The sequence below is a fragment of the Oxyura jamaicensis genome, chromosome 2 (genome assembly GCF_011077185.1).
Source record: "Oxyura jamaicensis isolate SHBP4307 breed ruddy duck chromosome 2, BPBGC_Ojam_1.0, whole genome shotgun sequence".
Lineage (NCBI taxonomy): Eukaryota > Metazoa > Chordata > Aves > Anseriformes > Anatidae > Oxyura > Oxyura jamaicensis.
Genome location: NC_048894.1, coordinates 16,212,405 through 16,228,762, shown reverse-complemented (window position 1 = coordinate 16,228,762; position 16,358 = coordinate 16,212,405). Strand labels below are relative to the sequence as shown.

The 16,358-nt window shown below is 42.5% G+C and overlaps 1 protein-coding gene across 1 annotated transcript in view; it reads right to left on the bottom strand.

Moving 5' to 3' along the window:
• Window positions 1–200: 200 nt before the first annotated feature.
• MAP3K8 (mitogen-activated protein kinase kinase kinase 8) overlaps window positions 201–16,358 on the bottom strand; it is an 18,907-nt gene continuing 2,749 nt past the window's right edge. Inside the window, exons 2-9 of the mRNA XM_035317646.1 lie at window positions 15,924–16,048; window positions 14,638–14,998; window positions 11,687–11,851; window positions 9,922–10,183; window positions 6,954–7,060; window positions 3,093–3,245; window positions 2,223–2,469; window positions 201–686 (exon numbers count right to left, since the gene is read on the bottom strand). Coding sequence (XP_035173537.1) covers window positions 553–686; window positions 2,223–2,469; window positions 3,093–3,245; window positions 6,954–7,060; window positions 9,922–10,183; window positions 11,687–11,851; window positions 14,638–14,998; window positions 15,924–15,958 — 1,464 coding nt within the window. The 5' untranslated portion in view covers window positions 15,959–16,048 and the 3' untranslated portion in view covers window positions 201–552. The remainder of the gene's footprint in view (window positions 687–2,222; window positions 2,470–3,092; window positions 3,246–6,953; window positions 7,061–9,921; window positions 10,184–11,686; window positions 11,852–14,637; window positions 14,999–15,923; window positions 16,049–16,358) is intronic.

The window sequence follows — 16,358 nt, the reverse complement described above, 5'->3', positions numbered from 1 at the left end:
AAACATGTCTGTAACCAAGTGGTGCTCGGACTCTGGAGAGCAGCTGAGAGAAACTGGCTCAGCTTAAGGAAGGTCCTGATTTATATCGAGAATGGCCAGGGATTGGCTACGTCTCAAAGACTGAACAAGGGCTTTGTTTTAGGGAGGTTTTCATTAAGGACAGCTCAGATAGACCAGATCTTATGGCCCACATGCTCTTTTTTTTTTTTTTTTTTTTTTTTTGGTGGCAATAGTTGCAAGCATATAATACAAGCTTTATGGAAGTGCAAGACCCAGCACAGGAAGATCTCCCAAGAACGAGGCGCTCCCAGCAGTGTTCTTTTTGCCGTCTTCTTGTTGGTCAACCAGCAGACGCATGAATATCATTGCTTGGCATCAGCTTATCAAAGCCCCAAAGGGTTTAGCTTAATCATCTGTGCAATTAAACACTATTCACATTTTACAGCCTACAATGGCAATATTTTTATGTACAATTTTGAAAGTCAAGTCTTAAAATCAGGTTTTAAGAGGTAGAGGTCCATTTCTGTCCTGCCGACGTAAAACGTTACTGAGTCAGTCGTATTCTAATGCTGGTGGTCCCCTGACAATATTGAAGTAACCAGCTAGAGCTCCAAGGTCTATGTAGAGTGATCTTTGCCTCTTTAGCAGGTCTGACTCCTCCATGCTCCCGGTACACAATGAGGAATCTAAAAAGGAAAGAGACAAAACATGTCACTATTGCACAAACAGCTCCATTAGTGCAGTCTCACAGTTACAGGCATTATTGGAATAATTGGCCTAGCATTTGCTTTTATTTTCTTGTGCTTTATAACCCTCAATTTTTAAAGACAATATAAAATAAATCTCATATAAAATAAAATGGAAGATACCAGATCAACTCGTAACTCCAGGGCAAAGAAAGTAAGCAGCTTGCTACTGCAAACAGCAAATATGTTCAATTATTTCAAAAACCCTCTACCAGCTGGGACAACTAGACAGAGGTTCCTCATTCTCTGAGCCACAGTACTAAAGGAGAGGCTGGTGCAAGAAAGAAAGAAAAAAAAAACCTCTAATAGTTTCTGCCAGTTGAGAATTTCCCTTCATTACAGGGGAATTTTCGTCTAAATAAATGACATCCTCTTTGTGCCACTGGGCGTAACAGTACAGAACAAACCCAGGACCATCCGTCTCAGATTTTTTTTTTCTTTTAAATCAGCATTCGAAGAAATTTGCAGCTACAGAATATCCCCAGAATACTTGTGTAATGAGTGTCCTGGAATCTCATGCACCTAAATTAGAGTTCCAGTTTAACGGCCAAATATCCTTACAAAAGAATCAATTCATGTTGCCTGTGCTAGTCAAAAGATTATGCACACACAAGGCAAAATCCCGAAGGAGCAATGGCACTATAGATGTAAAGGCAGTCATTAATTTAGATGTGAAGTGGTTTCATTGCAACAGTTATGCACTAGAGCACCCAAAATTTTGCACAGGTATTTTTTCAAATAATTATCACAATAAAATAAACCATTTGTTTAGGGTCACTTTTAAAATGTCTCTTGTCAGGATGATCCTAACATATTTTAGAAATACAAGAAAGGCATTTTGAAGCCTGCTAGCAGGTTACCGATCCCCAGATTCCCCTGGGCCTGATATTATCTGAACACACACCAAGTTGGTTTTGTTTTGTTTGTTAGATGGTTCATGTGTTATTATTGATGTGTTAATAAAGCAATTATTAATGCACAAGTGAACTGAATTCTATCCTACAGTTATTTTTGTTTTTAAAACAGAGGGCCTGTACTTTTGACAGCATCATTACAGTTATGGTTTTGTGTGTGTCTTATCTTTAAGGGGGCAAAAAGCGATACTTTTCGTTGTGACTGTTGAACCTTTTTTTGTTAAAAAAAATCACTAGCATCAGTAAGACATTTCTAGTACTGGGACAAATTAAATCAGCTTGGGACAGCAACATATACTTCATGAAGAACTGCCCTGAATGATTGCTACAGCTTTTTTATGAGCCATTCTTTCCAGAGCTGCAGAATGCAGGCTAAGTTCTTCCCCAGTTGAAGTCAATGGGCGTTTCACATAACTCTTAATGAGTTTGGGACCTGACCTCATCTGATTGGGATTTTACTGGTCTCTTTCCAGAAGCTTTTTGAGTATAGCTTGTTTCTAAACACTTAGTCAGATCAAAGTTTGACACAAAGTGCAAGGTAAGTAATGCTGATACTATTTACCTGTAATGTTTTCTGGTAACTGCAGCTCCTTCCTTCCAAGTAGTCTTTTCCTTTCAAACAATGCTGAGTCCAGACTCTGGCACCGTGGCTGCTCTTCTGGGGGTGGGTGTAAGGCTTCATGTTTCAGTAACTCTGCTGCAGACAGTCTATGGTTAGGATTCCTTTCCAGAGCTGCTTCTAGCAGCTCCCTCATGGAAGTGCTGCAGTCTTCTGCAATGTCCTCTAAGGGGGGAGCTTGCTTGTGTATCTATTGGAATAAAAACAGACTGAAACAGTTATTCCAAAAACAATGGAAAAGGAAATCACAGATAATCACATTAAAGGTCTGGGAATTCCCCACTTACAACTCACCAGCTTTCCAAGCTGTGCTGATCAATGAGAACGTAATATGCAACCACACAAAATCCACCTTTTATCAGATTTTATCATAAATCTAAAAACTCAAAGCTACTCCAAGCAAGTATGAAATCCAGTGCAATGCAAATTCATCAGATTTCTGTACCACAGTGGGCAAACCACAGAATCAAATTTGCCAAGCTCTGTTTTTATCTGCAGCTTCTAAGCAGAACAGACTAGTAGGACACAGATGGGCTTGTTCCAATGAAGTTTCACGCTGTTCTAACCCTGTCCTTGCAGGAAACCCAAGGCCTGTAAATTGTAACACAAACCGCAGAGATGACTACAGCTCAGCTTCTGTCTTCCCCTAAATGATCAAAACCCGCTTCTTCCCTCCCTCCCCTGAAGCAAAAAGGATGATATAATCTCTCTGACAAATATTTTGACAGTCTTTATATGACTGGAGCTTTCCCAACAAGAGCACAGGAAACCCTTTGACTGAACCAGAGCTATGGCTTTTCTAACAGCACTTACAATGTAGAGGTAGGATGGATATGCAGAGCGAGGGTATCTGTTCACCCAGGGAGGGATGCCAGTTTGCATATGAATAATGGTAGCCCCCATGCTGTAGATGTCTGCTTTTGTCGTGTGGCCTCTGCAGAGGATCACTTCAGGACTCATGTAAATCTGTGAAGAACAGTCAAAAATTCATCAATAGAGGAAAACAACAAGCAAAGACCAACCGTGACATGGTGTTGTCTGAGACACACACGCAAATCCCACTGGTACCTGCAGCCTGGAGACCGAGCACCAGCTGTGGAATAGATTTTCTGCTCTGTTACACCGAATAATACACAACTCTTTGGACAGAACTGGCAGACATACTCATTCATGTCTTCATTAGCCTTCTCTCCCCCTGTTATCCAATAACCTGCATGTTGGGGCACTGCCCTAAGAAATGGGGCGGTGAGGCACAAGCCAGGTCTGAGGCTGGGCACAGGTTAAAAGCCAGGTCTCAAGTCCTGCTGTGTGATTTGTCCCCAGAGCAGCTGTTACGGCAAGCATCTTTCTCCCGCCCCTTTTTTATCCAGGAATTCCAGTCTCCTCTAAACCAAGCTGCGGTTTCCATCCAAACTTCACTAAAAAGCTCGGATTTGTCAGAGCAGCAGGGGTGCTCAAGGGGAAGTCCCCAGCAGCTGCAGCTGGAGGAGAACCAGCAGGACGGGATGCGGGAGGCACTCCCTGCCCACGCTGCTGCCAGAAACTGCCCGCGCAGCCTGGCCGCAGCCCGCTGCCACGGGGGGTTCAACACGCACAGCTTGGTCGGCAAGCTGTCCTGTTCGCTTCTGGTTTCCACTTTTCCCTCACCCCATTTCCCTCTGAAGGAGCCAAACAGATCTTTAATTAGTTCAAGTTGCCCTGCCACAACGCATCGCATTAAAAGCCATGAGCTGCCACAGGGGCAGGAAGTTAAATCATCGCTGCCTTGTCGGACGGCTGGCTGCCGCAGATTGAGAACGGCTGCAGTGCGCACGCAAATTCCCAGGAATACTTCCCAGTAAATCACACGCATCTGCCACCAGAGCTTCGGGCTGGAAGCACGTACAGAGGTTCAGCAGACGTCGAGGTCTGCTCCCGACCCATGTCCCTTACTTTCCTCAGAGCTAAGGTAGAATAAGGCACCTGCCACGGTTAGATCTCATACAAAGCACAGAAAAAGTTGCCATTTTTTATAAAATAAGTAATTGGTGCATACAGTGCAACTGCAGTGAAGTCTGGAGACAAATAGCAGCTGCCTTCTTGAAGAAAAAGGATGCTGGAACTAGAACCTGTCTGCAGTTGCAGTCAGTGTGTGACAAAGGTCAAGATGCACCTTGATTTCAGGGACAAAAAGCAAAGACAAGACGTGCACCCAAGCTGTGACTGCAAACTGACTGAGTCTGGCCTAAAGCTCGGTTGCCCCCAAAGAGGGCAGCCCAGCCCCAAATACGTTCCCATTCCCGCTCCTTCTTGTCGCTGGGCTAGCAGCTGTCTGCCAGTCAGACACAATCCAGCTGTAACGCAGTCCATGATTTTGTGCTGTCCTCATTTTAGTTCAGCATTCGTGCAAACGAATCACACCTTCGCTGTTCAATTAACCTCAGCAGACAACTTTTTCCCCTCCAATGTTTGCAGCTGAAGCCTCTGCACTTTAACAAAGCAACAGAAGCACAGCAGAAAGTGCAGCAAATGCCTAGAGAAAGCCTGTCCTGCAGAGCAGCTTCACCACAACCACGGGGTAATGCGCTGCATGCATTGTACGAAAGCAGTTCAGAAAACCCAGATTTTTCACACTACACAAACTAAACAAATTTTAACCATCTGTCAATCATTCTGCCCAGAATTGCAACTATTCATTTTCATAAACTCGAAGAGGATTCATACATACAGATCTTCTGTGCTACTGGAGTAAATAAAAATCCTAAACCCTCGGGGGACAACATGAACAGGAGAGACAGACCTCCAAATGTAGCTTCCTTTGTGGGAACTTGTCCCGGGCAGTATCAGATGCAAGAGAAGCTGGGCAGGAGACTGCATGGCAGCGCAGTGGCCCTAAGGAGGTGAGGTCATTACACAGACATGTTCAGAAGCAGCACTCCTGGACAGCCGCACCACTTCTTAAGGCTGCGTAATAGAGGGTGCAAAGTTCAGGGATGACTTTGGAGCAAGAGATGAGATCTTGGAAAAAATTATGAGAAATGGTGCTATCAAAGACTACAGGTGGCATTTATGGGCAACTGGATTAGGCACTCCACAAGGCTCAACATGGGCGCTTGCAGAACTTGTAAGCATAAAACTCTATACATAGCATTTGTAATGTTCCTGTAAGTTTTCAATTGGCATTTGAACATCTCCTTCACCAGCGGCCTCTCCACAGCCTTAGTTCTCACTCGCAGTGCTGCAGCAGAACACCAGGATGGCCAGTGCCAGAAGCTGGCACTGCATCACCCTCACCCTGAGACAGCACACACCAAGCCCCTGCACAATTCAGGGTTGCGTGGATCGCCTGCTTTCTGTGGACATGGCTGTAGGCACTCAACAATGCAGACTCTCTTTCTAATAAGTGAAGAACTAATTATGTGATTTTCACAGTTGTTCTTACTAACGAAAAATTGACCTGTCCTCCATCAGCCAAGAGTGGAACATTGCTGCTCCACAAACCTGCAGATTTCCTACCTACACACATCTCCAGGGCTTCCATCCCATTTTTTTCCTATCATCATCCCACTATTTTTTATTCCTATTAACAGCATGCACACACACAAATAATCAAATCATATACATTAAATGCTAAAAAAGCACATTACTTCCAGTACAGTAGGCATTTAAAGGTCTTAATTAAGAGCTCTGACCAGAAAGCCAATGCAAACAAACGCTCAAGTATTTTCCCAAATATCTTGAAAACAAATGAACAAACAAGGTTGGCATTCTGTGAAATCTTAGTTTATCCTACCCTGCCAAGGAGTGCTGTGCTCTTTGTCAAATATGTATCTCCTCCAAACACAAGCTTCTGCTGTGAAAGACTATCAAAATGCTAAGTGCCAACAGTTAAGCTGAAGCATTTCCTGTGAACAACCTTCTCTGGCAACAGAGAACAAGCAAAGCCACAATTGCAGCAGCTATCCGTGCTAATTACCGCTGCTTGATTGTTTGCTAAAGCTCCAGTCCTGGAAACACTGTGGCACGAGAGTACCCAGAGTACCCAAGCGGTGAGCAGGACGTCTCTGCGTGTTCAGAGTTCAAGTGCTTGAGAACATTTAAAAGGCCCCCACCTCCTTCACTGTAATGCCCAAGCATTTTACCAGATAACCATCAACCACGCAGTACATAACCTCCATAGCATATAAGGACAAGACACATATGGGAAACATGGCTCAGAAATGCCAAAGATAAAAACCCACAGGTTTGTCATTTCTGTGGTTTCAAAGGAGGAGTCCAACTTCCGTGCTGAGCAGGGCACCCCAGTCCACAGCTGGTATCTCTTTGATAGAGCAAAAGAACCAAATTGCAGTCTGAAGTGTCTGTGACCAGCAGCTGATTTGCTGCCAACCACCCTCCCCAGAGTACTGTTCCTTTGTTTGGCTTTAGTGGATCCCAATTTCCTCCTTCACTTTATATTGAATAACCACTAAAAAGTGGGGCTGCAGAGAAGGCAATAAGGCTTTCAAAATGTAACACTTGATTTTCCATTCAACAGTTCAAAATTTAAAAAAAAAAATCGATTATCAAAAAGTTAAAATCAAACACTAATGTAAAGTATTACATATATTTATCCTTGAGCTTCAGATTTGAGCCTGGGCATTACAGCAATTGGAGTGATATAACAAACATGTTTTTGTCCCTCTAGTGCCTTACCTCTGTTCCTCTAAGGTCTTTGGGATAATAAATGTCTTCAGTCATTTGAACACTTAGGCCAAAATCCACCAAAACAGCCTTAGTTGACATAAAGACAATGTTGCTTGCTAAAAGAAAAACAAAAAGATGGCATTTAAGGTTCTAGCATGTTGAGCGTTTATTTCACAACATGACTTTCATTTGGATGTTTGCCTGAAATTGGAGACCAGCACAACCAGTCCCAACAGCCAGCAAAGTCCTTCTCCTAGCCAAAACAGGTCTGTTAGTGATCGGGACCAATTTTTAATTATATCTTAAAAAAAAATCAAGCTAAACTGGTTTGTGTAAAAGAAGAAAACAATGTTCGGTCATTTTCCTAGCTAAAAAAAAATAATAATAGAGCAAGAGAGAGAGAAGATGGCTGAGGCTAAGCGAGCAAGCTAGAAGATTGCTGGACATCTCAGCACAGCCAGCCTCCTGGCTTGCTCAGAAGATCTTTCATTGTCTCCAAACTGACAGCATGCTGTGCAGCTCTTGTTATAAACAACATAACTATTGGTCACCACGAGATTTAACACTAGCAATTTAAACTAAGACAGAAGTAAAGAACTCCGGCCCCGCCACAGCAGCCACACCGGTCAGCAAAATCAGCTCAATGTAACAGAATAGAGCTGTAAAGTAAGAAAAGAGAGAATTTCAAACTCCCACTGAATTGCAGCAATATCTAGGAGCTTAATTCACTTTCCTTCATGAAACTCTGCCTAAGGCACAGCTTTGCACTCACAGGCTTTCTTTGCAGTTGTATTTCTGATCAAGTGCTTATCAGAGTAATGTTCTGTGTAAGCTTTGAGAAGTTCGTATTCACCCTTTCTGAAGACAAAGACAAATGAAGTCTCCAAGTTACATGCTACAGAAATACTTTTTCTCCCTAAAGAAAACCATAGAGTCAGGTCGTTTCCCATTTTGATAATGCCCACCATGACCATACAGTGGGAAGAAACAAACTTTGATTTCGGTCATACGGACTCCTGAGGTAATCTCCCTGATGGTTGCCTACTTAAAAGTGCCACGAAAGAGCATGACTTAATGTGTAACTGTAGGGATAATAACTTTGAAGACAGAGATTTCAAACACCACATAAAACTGAAGCAGAAGGCAGCACTGCCATAAATGCAGCTACTTATTCGGGATTGCACCCAATGTTAGCTTCACGGCTGGGACACATGAAGAGCTGGACCCCACAGAGAGGGGCAGCTCTGCTACAGCTCCTCCTTTGACATGACTGAAAGTGCCCAACGCTGACCCTACGCTCACTTAAGCAAGCTGATGAGGGTCTGCAGGCCTTTGAACTGAAGTTCTCCCCTCCGCACACACCTCAAATAACTTGATTTAACAGTTTCCCAATGAGGAGTTAAAATCAACTACAGCACTGACCTACTCAGAGCCAACAGAGAGCCCCCCCTCCTTCCTGGCTCAGGGAGGCCTTTCTGTCACTACAATCCCCACCTCCTCCTGCGTCAGCACCACAGACTCAATAGAAGAGGACTCAGCCAGGAAGAAATCGGAGATGTTTGGATAACAGCCTTTTCTACTGACTCCACCTGGCAAGGAAAGCCACACACCTTGGTTCCCTCTGGCAGAGGCAGCCCTGCCCGACACAGGGCGTTGAGGTCAGCTATCTGGGGCAGAGTGCACCGGGTCCCATCGGGAGTGCGGACACCTCAGACAAAGCCTGTCCAACACCTACAGGCCATCACCAGGAGCACTGGTGTTTGCACCCAGGTGCACCACTCAAGCCCGAGCCTGCAATTTCAGAATTAGAGGTACCTAAATCCCTGCTTCTGCCAAAAACGGGGGGCTCCTTCCACACACGATGCCCCTTACTCCTGTGCTGCGGCCCCCTGCCAGCTCTCCTGGTGCTGGCAGCAGACCCAGTGAAGAAGAACAGGGTGAAGAAGAACTGCTTGCCCCACAGCAGTGGAGACTTAGGTCAGCTGAAATGGGTTTTCATGGCTCCCTCCAAACTGCCCTGGGGGTGCAAGGCCGAGGAACACCCCCACAGCCTGCCCGCCCTGCTCCTTTCACATACATACCCCTTAACACCACCACCTCCTCCTAAAACACATGAAAACTAATTTTCATCTAAGCACTGACCCGCATTATCTAAAAATAAAATCCAACAAAATTTAGCAATTCTTGATAATCGCTTTCTGCCGATTAATAATCCTAGCAATTCAGTTTGAATATTTCTACTTCACAGAAAAAAAAATCTATTTTTAGCAAAAATGAATTTGCAGAAGAGATGCATCTTAATTAGAAGCACTGTTACTAGAAAGGCAGGCACATTTATCTGTCTGCGATGGGAGGAGTTGCTGAGAGAAATAGTATTTAATATTAAATTACATGTATTGCATTAAAGTTTAATATTACATTGCTCTAACATTCATCTATTAATTTTATGTTTAATATCAATACATTTTTGATTATTTACATGTTAATGCCCAGAGGATTTTAAAAACAAACATGTTAAAATTTGCAATAATTGTTAAAAGAAAAAGCAGTAGAAATTATGTATTTAGTTACAAAGTAGAATCAAACTGAGAAACAGCCCTGCACAAACACTAAATTATTAAAAAAAGGCACAAGTGGAAGGTGGGCAAGGAAACACTTGGCAAATTTCCAGGGAAAGAAGAAAACTTCTGATTAATCCATCCTGATAATTATGCTCTATTTCTTCAGGTTTTTATTTCAAGATTGAGTTGCTCAAGAAAGCAAAGGAACTCTGACTTGCAAATCATCCTCTTCACTAAAGTAGTAATAAATAGTGTAACTAACTTATCTTGAGAACCTGATCTTGTTATTTGTTGGGCGTCATCCAGTTTCTCCCTCCCTGTGACGCAAGGCAATGCACCCCAGCTCTGTACCAGGCTTTTTATCGGAGCCCCAGTCAGACCTGGAGCATAAAGCACCCAAGGAATCACACACTTACGTTTGATATCGTGATGGATAATCCTTTTGGAGTGAAGAAAGTCAAGCCCTTTCAGGATATGCTTCGTCACCCAAATGATTTCAAATTCCCTCATAGGCCCACAACTCTCCAGCTTTTCCATGACAGATCCTCCCTCTCCAGCTTCCATAAAGAGATGGATCGTCTCGTCCCACAGAATAGCACCATATAATTCAGCAATGTTTTCATGACGGAAACATGCCTGTATTTCAACATCTGATGGCTTGAACTGCTCCACTGGGACCTAGGAGATGGAAACAAAACCACATACAAGCAGCTCAAGACTCAGGGTACCTCTACAAACAGTAGTAGTTTTCCTATAGATTGAAATGGAAGAAGGAAGCAAGGCACCCCTATCCACTTATTAAAATACGATGCTTTATTCTGATAATGTGACTTGTTCTTCCTTTCCAATTCAAAGGAACACGTCCTGTTCAAAATCGAGAGTTTTTGGAATTGTGCCCAAATAAAAAGTGCAATCTTCCAGAAAAAGCAATGTAACAATTCCCGTCAAAAACTAGTGGTTACGCAAAAGCTCTAAGCAAACTTCCTGGTGAAGGAGATAAAAGTCCCACTGCTTTTTCAATTAGCTTTGCACAGACTCATCTGCTCTACAAGAGCTGTACACCCTTTTGACATGTGGATCAGTGCTTCTAGCAAAGAAACGCTCAGCACAGTCTGCAGACTAACAATGCTCCAGACCATTACTGACCTTGATTAAATCCTTATCAGCTTTCTTTTATGGTTTCCAAGACAGGAAATCCGCTTTAAAGTGAGCACTCAGCACTATTTCTTTAAAAAGTACCGATGGCAGATTATTAAAGCAATAGGCAGCGTTTGTTTACACACAGCAAGGCTATCACCACTCTTTTTACTCTCTTCCCCTCAAACTTGTGGCTGTGAAGCAACTAACACACTGATATTTTTCTGAGAAACATTGTCTGCATTTTCAGAAGCATTAGGGAGCTTTAACCTTGCAGTGGGTTATGCAGGGCTAGCAAACTACATCTGTACACTGGCCACAAGGGAAGGACACGCAACTGCCTCCCTAACTCTGTCATGCACAGAAGCAAAGCAGGCACTTATTCACAAGTGCTGAGATACAGAAGAGTGTCCCAGATGAGCTTTTGCTGGCCCTAAACATTTACTACTCAATTCAGAATATGTTGTTGAAAGGTAAAGTCGAAAGAAAACATTAGCTTGCAGAAAAACACGGAGGCGCTCAATAATTGTCTTGAGACGCCTCACAACCTTATGCTGAGTTAGCATCCAAAACGCGATGACAGCTTCAAGTAAGCTGAGCTCACAGAGACATTAATTGTACTGGACTAACAAAAACATATGTCTGAAGGCCCCAGCTGCAGGGTGACATCCTAGAACCATCTGCAGCAACAGGTTTTTGCTGTCACCTTCAGCAGGGATGTGATTCCACACTGATATTTTATCTCCACGAGTGCTGCAGGACAAGCAGAAATTTTTCTGCTGCAGGGCAGCAGGCCTGCCCACAGGGCAGCCACACGGGCTTCCAGATACTTCCACAATGCTGAAACTTGTAAGGTCTCAGGGTCAAACACCAAACACAAGTTAACAGTTAAAAATGTCCATTTCTCCTGCGTTGTGTAGGCCAACAAAACCCAGGTAATATTCAGCCCACCAGTGGAATCTGATGCTGACATATTTGAAAATATACCATATGTACCATGTCACACAGTGTTTGCTCAGAGATAAAACCACTGAGCTAACATACCAGTTTGCATGCCATTCGTTTCTTGGTTTCTCTGTCTTGGGCTAAGTACACCTTCCCAAAAGCTCCCCGAGGAATAAAGTCCGAGCCAATATTTCTGTAAGTCAGCTTCCACGGGAACAGGAGCACATCCGAGTCGATTTGATAGCGGCCATTCTTGGGGGTGATCTGTGGAGTTAAATAAAAAAAAAAAAAAGCAAAACAACACTGAGGTTAAAATCACTTCAAGCCTAATTAATTTTATACATTGTGGAAAAAATATCACTTGTATATGTGCACGATGCACGTGATCTGTTCAGCAGTCTTTATTTAGAAACACCAAATGGGAACAGCATGTGAGGTGTGGCATCCATTCACAGCCCAGGCATCCACGTTTCTCTCGAGTGACTAACTCACGAAGTGTAAGTTGCAATTAATTGTCTTGAAACAACAACAACAGCAGCTGGGTTAATGAAATTACCCACCTCTTGTTATTAGATTTACCTGCACATGTTTGTCCTTCCTGTAATCTGCTAACTTGTTATGCCACATACCTGTTACTCACAGGCTATCTTATACAATGTGAGCAAGAGTTTCAGCATTTCCTAATATCACATGGACTGCTAGGGGAACACATTTTAATTTTCCATCTTGTATCAGAATTTCTGCTGCTTAGTAAGCAGTTGAAGAGGTCTGCCACAATCTCACCAGCCACCTTCTTACAGTTCTATACGGTAGCTGAAAAAAAAATGCTGGGAATCACAGTATCTGCTTTAGGTGGGTAATGTATAGAGCTCTGGTTTTCTACGCTGTCACCAGGGAAAGGAGGGGTCCTCTAGGAAGTGGTTCAGAGCATTGAAGTCAGTATCTCGCTCTGAATCTTCCCCTGAAAGAGCTCCCTCCCTCTGCACATGACAGAGAAACCAAACTCCTAACTGCAGCAACAGGAGTCCTGCCTCAGGTTTGATGTTGGTTCTGAAGTCTCTTCATTGTTCTGAAGTCTCAGCCAAAGTAGTAGTAGTCTTTCCAGTGAATATGCTTCTAAGTAATTCAGGGATGCACAGTTCTGCCAGTATCCAGAATATTGTTAACCTGTTTACTGATAGCTAATCAAGACTCTTAAAGACATGTAAAAATAGATTAAGGATATTTATCACTGTGCCTGTCACATGGTCTCAATGTGCTCAGCTCACAGCCTCCCCTTCTAAGATAACAGCATCTCAGGAAGATTATCGGGTTTAGATTTCTCTTTAAGATGTCATGCACATAATCTCTCTGTGCTTTAGCTACCTCAGTGTTTTTGATTTAGGAAACCATTTTCTTGACTGCTAAAACTGTCATTTGTGGCTAGTATCTAAATATATGAAATAAATTAATTCTTCTAAGTCGTTAAATTTTGTGAGGTTAAGTTCCTAACTGATGGGGAGAGTGCCTTTTCAATAAAGGTGTTTTGCTCAGGATATGCAGAATGAGCCCCCACGCTACTCATCAGGACCAAGGCAAAGACTGTACCAATCCCTGCATCTCCCCTGCGCACTTCTGCATTTCACGGGGCTGAGATTAGCTAGTCCACGTGGGTTACAGCTGTCCTGGTAAGCAACACAGAGCAGGTGGAGTGCATTTGCAGAACAAAAGAGAGCAGGAAACATCATACTATTCGTATTTCAGGAGGCTTCCCTTTGGACTAGTTCCTAGCCTGGTGTTGTGGAGTGAACACTCATTTGTGGCCATAGCCCATCATCTTCCAATTCAGTTTCAGCTGAAAGAAATCCAGCTTGTGTGCTCCATGGCTCTCCGTGATGCAAGCCATGGTGCAGTTTGTGGCAGTCAGCAGGCAGTCAGAAACACGCCTGATCCCGACTAAAATGCAGTAGGTATTTACAATGTAGATGTGCCTGTTGAAACGCATCTGTAGGTAAGGCCCTGCCTCCAGTCCTCACTTGCTCAACGAGTCACGTGCACCTAATAGCACTTGGTTCATACCAATTGTATGCATCTATAGAAGTAATATCCAAGCAAAACAACCCTGAGTATGTAGAACAGTGCCTACCCTAAGTAAAGGAAACATTTAATATTAGTGTCATTTCAGTGTTACAGTTCAAAAAGTGACCCTTTTGCAATACTCCTCAAAATCAGAATAAAGCACTACCCTGTGCTGTTTCACACCTAGGAAACTCATTAAGCCTCAAGCAACCATTGCTCACATGCAAACACAGTGCATGCAAGATATTTTAGTTGATAGATCTAGAACATACTAAGAGCAGGACAAACATGTATGAATAAACTTCAATTTCTTGATTGATTGTTTCCAAAACAACTGATTTTTAATAGAACTTCAATGCCACCGATATCTATACGTGCTAGTAGAACACAAATCATTTCAGGAGTAAAAATGGACATAACTCAGAACAACACACCCATGCTTGCATTCAGCAGTGTGATATTAGATAATATTGTAATTCTGAAAGTTGCAGTTGATACTATGTACTTTCTCTCTCATTACTACCTTTTACATTTTTGTGCAGACAGTGAACTCACCAACTCTACCAAAATAGACCTTAGACCTTTATTTGGGAATTTTGCATAATAAACTTTTGTATAAGGCACTGGAGAACCCCCGCCATCTCCCAAACTCTCCCTGTAAGCCCTCAGATTTGTGGCTTTTTCTTTCTTAATTGTGTGTCTCAAGTTTATCTTCAGCGTTGGGAAATGTTTTCTAATCTCCAGGGCTACCAAGAGGCAACACAGAGTGGATCTTTCTGAACAGCAGATCTTTCTCTATAGCTGCCTGAGACTGCAGGGGCTGGATTTGATCTCCTCAGGGATGCCCTTCAGGCCTAGGCTTCCACAGGGAACAACAGTCTGCCCATTACTCCTGCAACTGGGGGTGATCTTTATTTAGATTCAGAAGTAACTTCAAACACCTAATATACCTAATACCTACTCATTTTCAAGTAAAAAGAAAAGAAACGTACCATATTCAAGAGGATTCCAGATTCTTGCTGTCTGCATCCTTTAAATTGTTTTGCAGTGTTAGACACCTGATTTGCAAAAGCAAGCAGGTCTTCCACAGTCCCATATTTGACAGAGGACATCAAAGAAACCTCCCGTTCACAAAACAGTAAAGATTCCGCGCGTTCTTCATTTTGATTTTCTTCTTCACACATCGTAATTAAGCTGTCTTCATAGGCTGCAAGGTCTCCACCTGGATAAAGGTTTTCCATGATGTCTATCACCTCAGACATATTTAAATTAGTTAGCAACAAGTCAATTTCCTCTTTGCTATCACTACCCGTGCTCATATACTCCATTACTGTCCACTTTGCAAAACCACTCCTGAAAAAAAGAGAAACAAACAAACCTGAAGACACTTTTCTTCCAAATTTGTTTTAGCAAAGCAAGAAGGAAAAGTAGTGATCAGAGTGACAGATGGCTCATTGATATACAGTTAAAGTTATTTGTATTAAGAAAAAAAAAATCCTCATTAGTAGACTGAGTAAAGAGGAACAGGAGAAAAACACTTCACTAGCGAAATTCTCCTGCAAGTTATTAGTGCACCTCTCCCGTCACTCAGTCTTGGAATTTACTTTATATCAAAGCTTTTAATTAGAGGTACTGACACAGTAGGGAAGCATGGACCAGTTATATTTTGCTGGATATGCAAAAATGCAGAAGCACCTTCAATACCTACGAAAGGATGCATTATTTAGAAATGGATGACAAAGAGAGATATAAGTGTACCATATTAGTTTATCCCCAAGAGTCTGTGAGCAATTTATGTGATGTGTCCAGAAAGAGAAGGTCACAGAGCAAAGCTAATGAGCATCCACTAGTAATAAGCACCTGTTAGTATCACTGCATAAAGCACAGATCAGTCACCAGCTGAGATACACCACCCTCTTTATTTTTTGCAAACAACTGACCAGAACTAGATTGGAACTGAAATTTTCACCAATTTAGGAAAAAAGTCAGAAACGGAGCTAGCATAAAAGCAATGAGCTTTCGAAGCAGTTTCCAGCAGTTTGTTCTGCGCTCACTATGTCTAACAATAACTTTTAGGATAAACTTCGACTATTTGGCTGAAGTAGACATTAGCTCCAAGTAACTGCACTCAACATCCAAAGAAGTCCATTCCCATCCCAGTTTCCTAGCTTGAGCCAAAGAGAGGTATTCTGCTCAAGTGGAAAACACATATATGTGGTCAGCCATTAATATACTTACACAAATAGTTTTCGAAATGTAAATGTCTGAGAGCACTTACCTTATATTTATCCTGGTTACGTCACACAAAAGCATCAAAAACGTCTCAATATAATCCCCAAAGCCATCGTGTTTCTCGAACCCGTGTTTACTGCTGACGATAATTTCACAGCGTTCCGTAGCAGTCTATTAAAAAAAGCAAAACAAATAAAGCCATGGCAGACCAGCTCAAGCAGAAGGACTGGTTTATATTCATATGATCGTTTGCTTCACAGGCTTCACGGAAAGAAAAAGTAGTAATCACAAGGCTGAGATAAGAGGGGATTTTTGGCAGAAAAAGATGACTGTGAAAAAGAATCAAGCTACAGTATGATCATCCAGATTTCCAGGTAGTCGTGAAAAATAAGTTTTCCATGGTTAGGTGTGGAGTTTTATTCTCTCTGCCTCATGCTTGCAGATGGAGGAAAATGAGATTTGTCTCTACTATCAGAACACA